General features: G+C 41.0%; 1 protein-coding gene across 1 annotated transcript; it reads left to right on the top strand.

Moving 5' to 3' along the window:
- Positions 1-6: 6 nt before the first annotated feature.
- LOC108166360 (spindle assembly abnormal protein 6 homolog) lies at positions 7-1,135 on the top strand. Its single transcript, XM_017305215.1, has one exon. It carries the CDS (start codon positions 9-11, stop codon positions 972-974), a length of 966 nt encoding a protein of 321 aa, XP_017160704.1. The 5' UTR covers positions 7-8; the 3' UTR covers positions 975-1,135.
- Positions 1,136-1,182: the final 47 nt, after the last annotated feature.

A 1,182-nucleotide genomic window follows, 5' to 3' on the forward strand; every position in this document is an offset into this window, starting at 1 on the left:
TTCAAAAGATGTCAGAAGAGGTCACGTTTCTGAAAAGCAGCAGAAACAGTTTACAGGCAGAATTGGACAAGGTGAAATGTTCATATGAAGAACTTGAGCAGAAGTTTGAAAGAGACGTTTCTGCTCTTAAAGCTGAAGTGGAAACATCTGAGCAGGAGCTACAGCGTGAAAGAGAAGCCAGTTCATATACAGCAAAGAGATGTCACTTTGTTCTATCTGAACTGGCTTCTCTTGAGCAAGAACAAGAACTGAAATATAAAGCAGCGTCAAAAGAGCTCCAGACCCAGCAGCAGAACTTCTACAAGGTCACCAACGATTTAAAATGTGACAATTCTTCCCTTCAACAGCAGCTGGAAATGCTTCGGATGCAGATGATTCAGGAGAGAAAAGCGCACATGGAGGAGATGGTGATTCTAAACAGCATGAAAGCCACCTTCCAAGAAAATACAGCAAAAGATATGCAAATCCTGGAAGAGAAGGAAAGGGATGCACAGACAAAGTTAGAGAAGATGAAAGAAATATACAAGGTGCTGCATTGCAGATATGACACMGATATTGCTGCACTCAAACAAGAAATAGAAGAATTTAATCAAGTTAGTTGTGAGAAAACTAGTCATTTGGAAGGAGCATATGACTATCTAGAGATTGACACTTCTCTGACAGACATGAAGGAAGATGTCGAACAAGAAACACCACAAGAGTCCAAAACCTTTCAAGACATGGAGAACGAGAGCCAGCCTGACCATGAAGAAGTTTTACATCAGGAGGTTTCTTCTGAGGAGGATCCATTAGAAGGATCCTCCTCAGGTTTTCCCAGGCATTTGGAACCCATGATGGACTTCGCTGCAGAATCCAACCAGGAGGATTTGGACAACATGGACGATGGAAAAATGAAAAAACCAAAGCTTACAGTATGGAAAAGAATGCTAAACTTCATGCATTTGAAGAAATCAAAAAAAGGAAGAAAAGACTGAACTAAAGCCAAGAACATCAAGTTTTAACCATCGTTCCATGCGACACCATCAGGAAACTTAGAAAGGCCAGCTTTTTTCCTGCCATTAACCATCTAAAAAAAAGATCCTTCCTAACCCAATTCAAACTTTAAGACGAATTTGAAATAGAAAAAGTAGTGGGCAGCACGGAGATGCAGTGGCTAGCACTGCATCTGCACAGAGAGGATGT

This window comes from Poecilia reticulata, linkage group LG6 (assembly GCF_000633615.1).
Source record: "Poecilia reticulata strain Guanapo linkage group LG6, Guppy_female_1.0+MT, whole genome shotgun sequence".
NCBI lineage: Eukaryota > Metazoa > Chordata > Actinopteri > Cyprinodontiformes > Poeciliidae > Poecilia > Poecilia reticulata.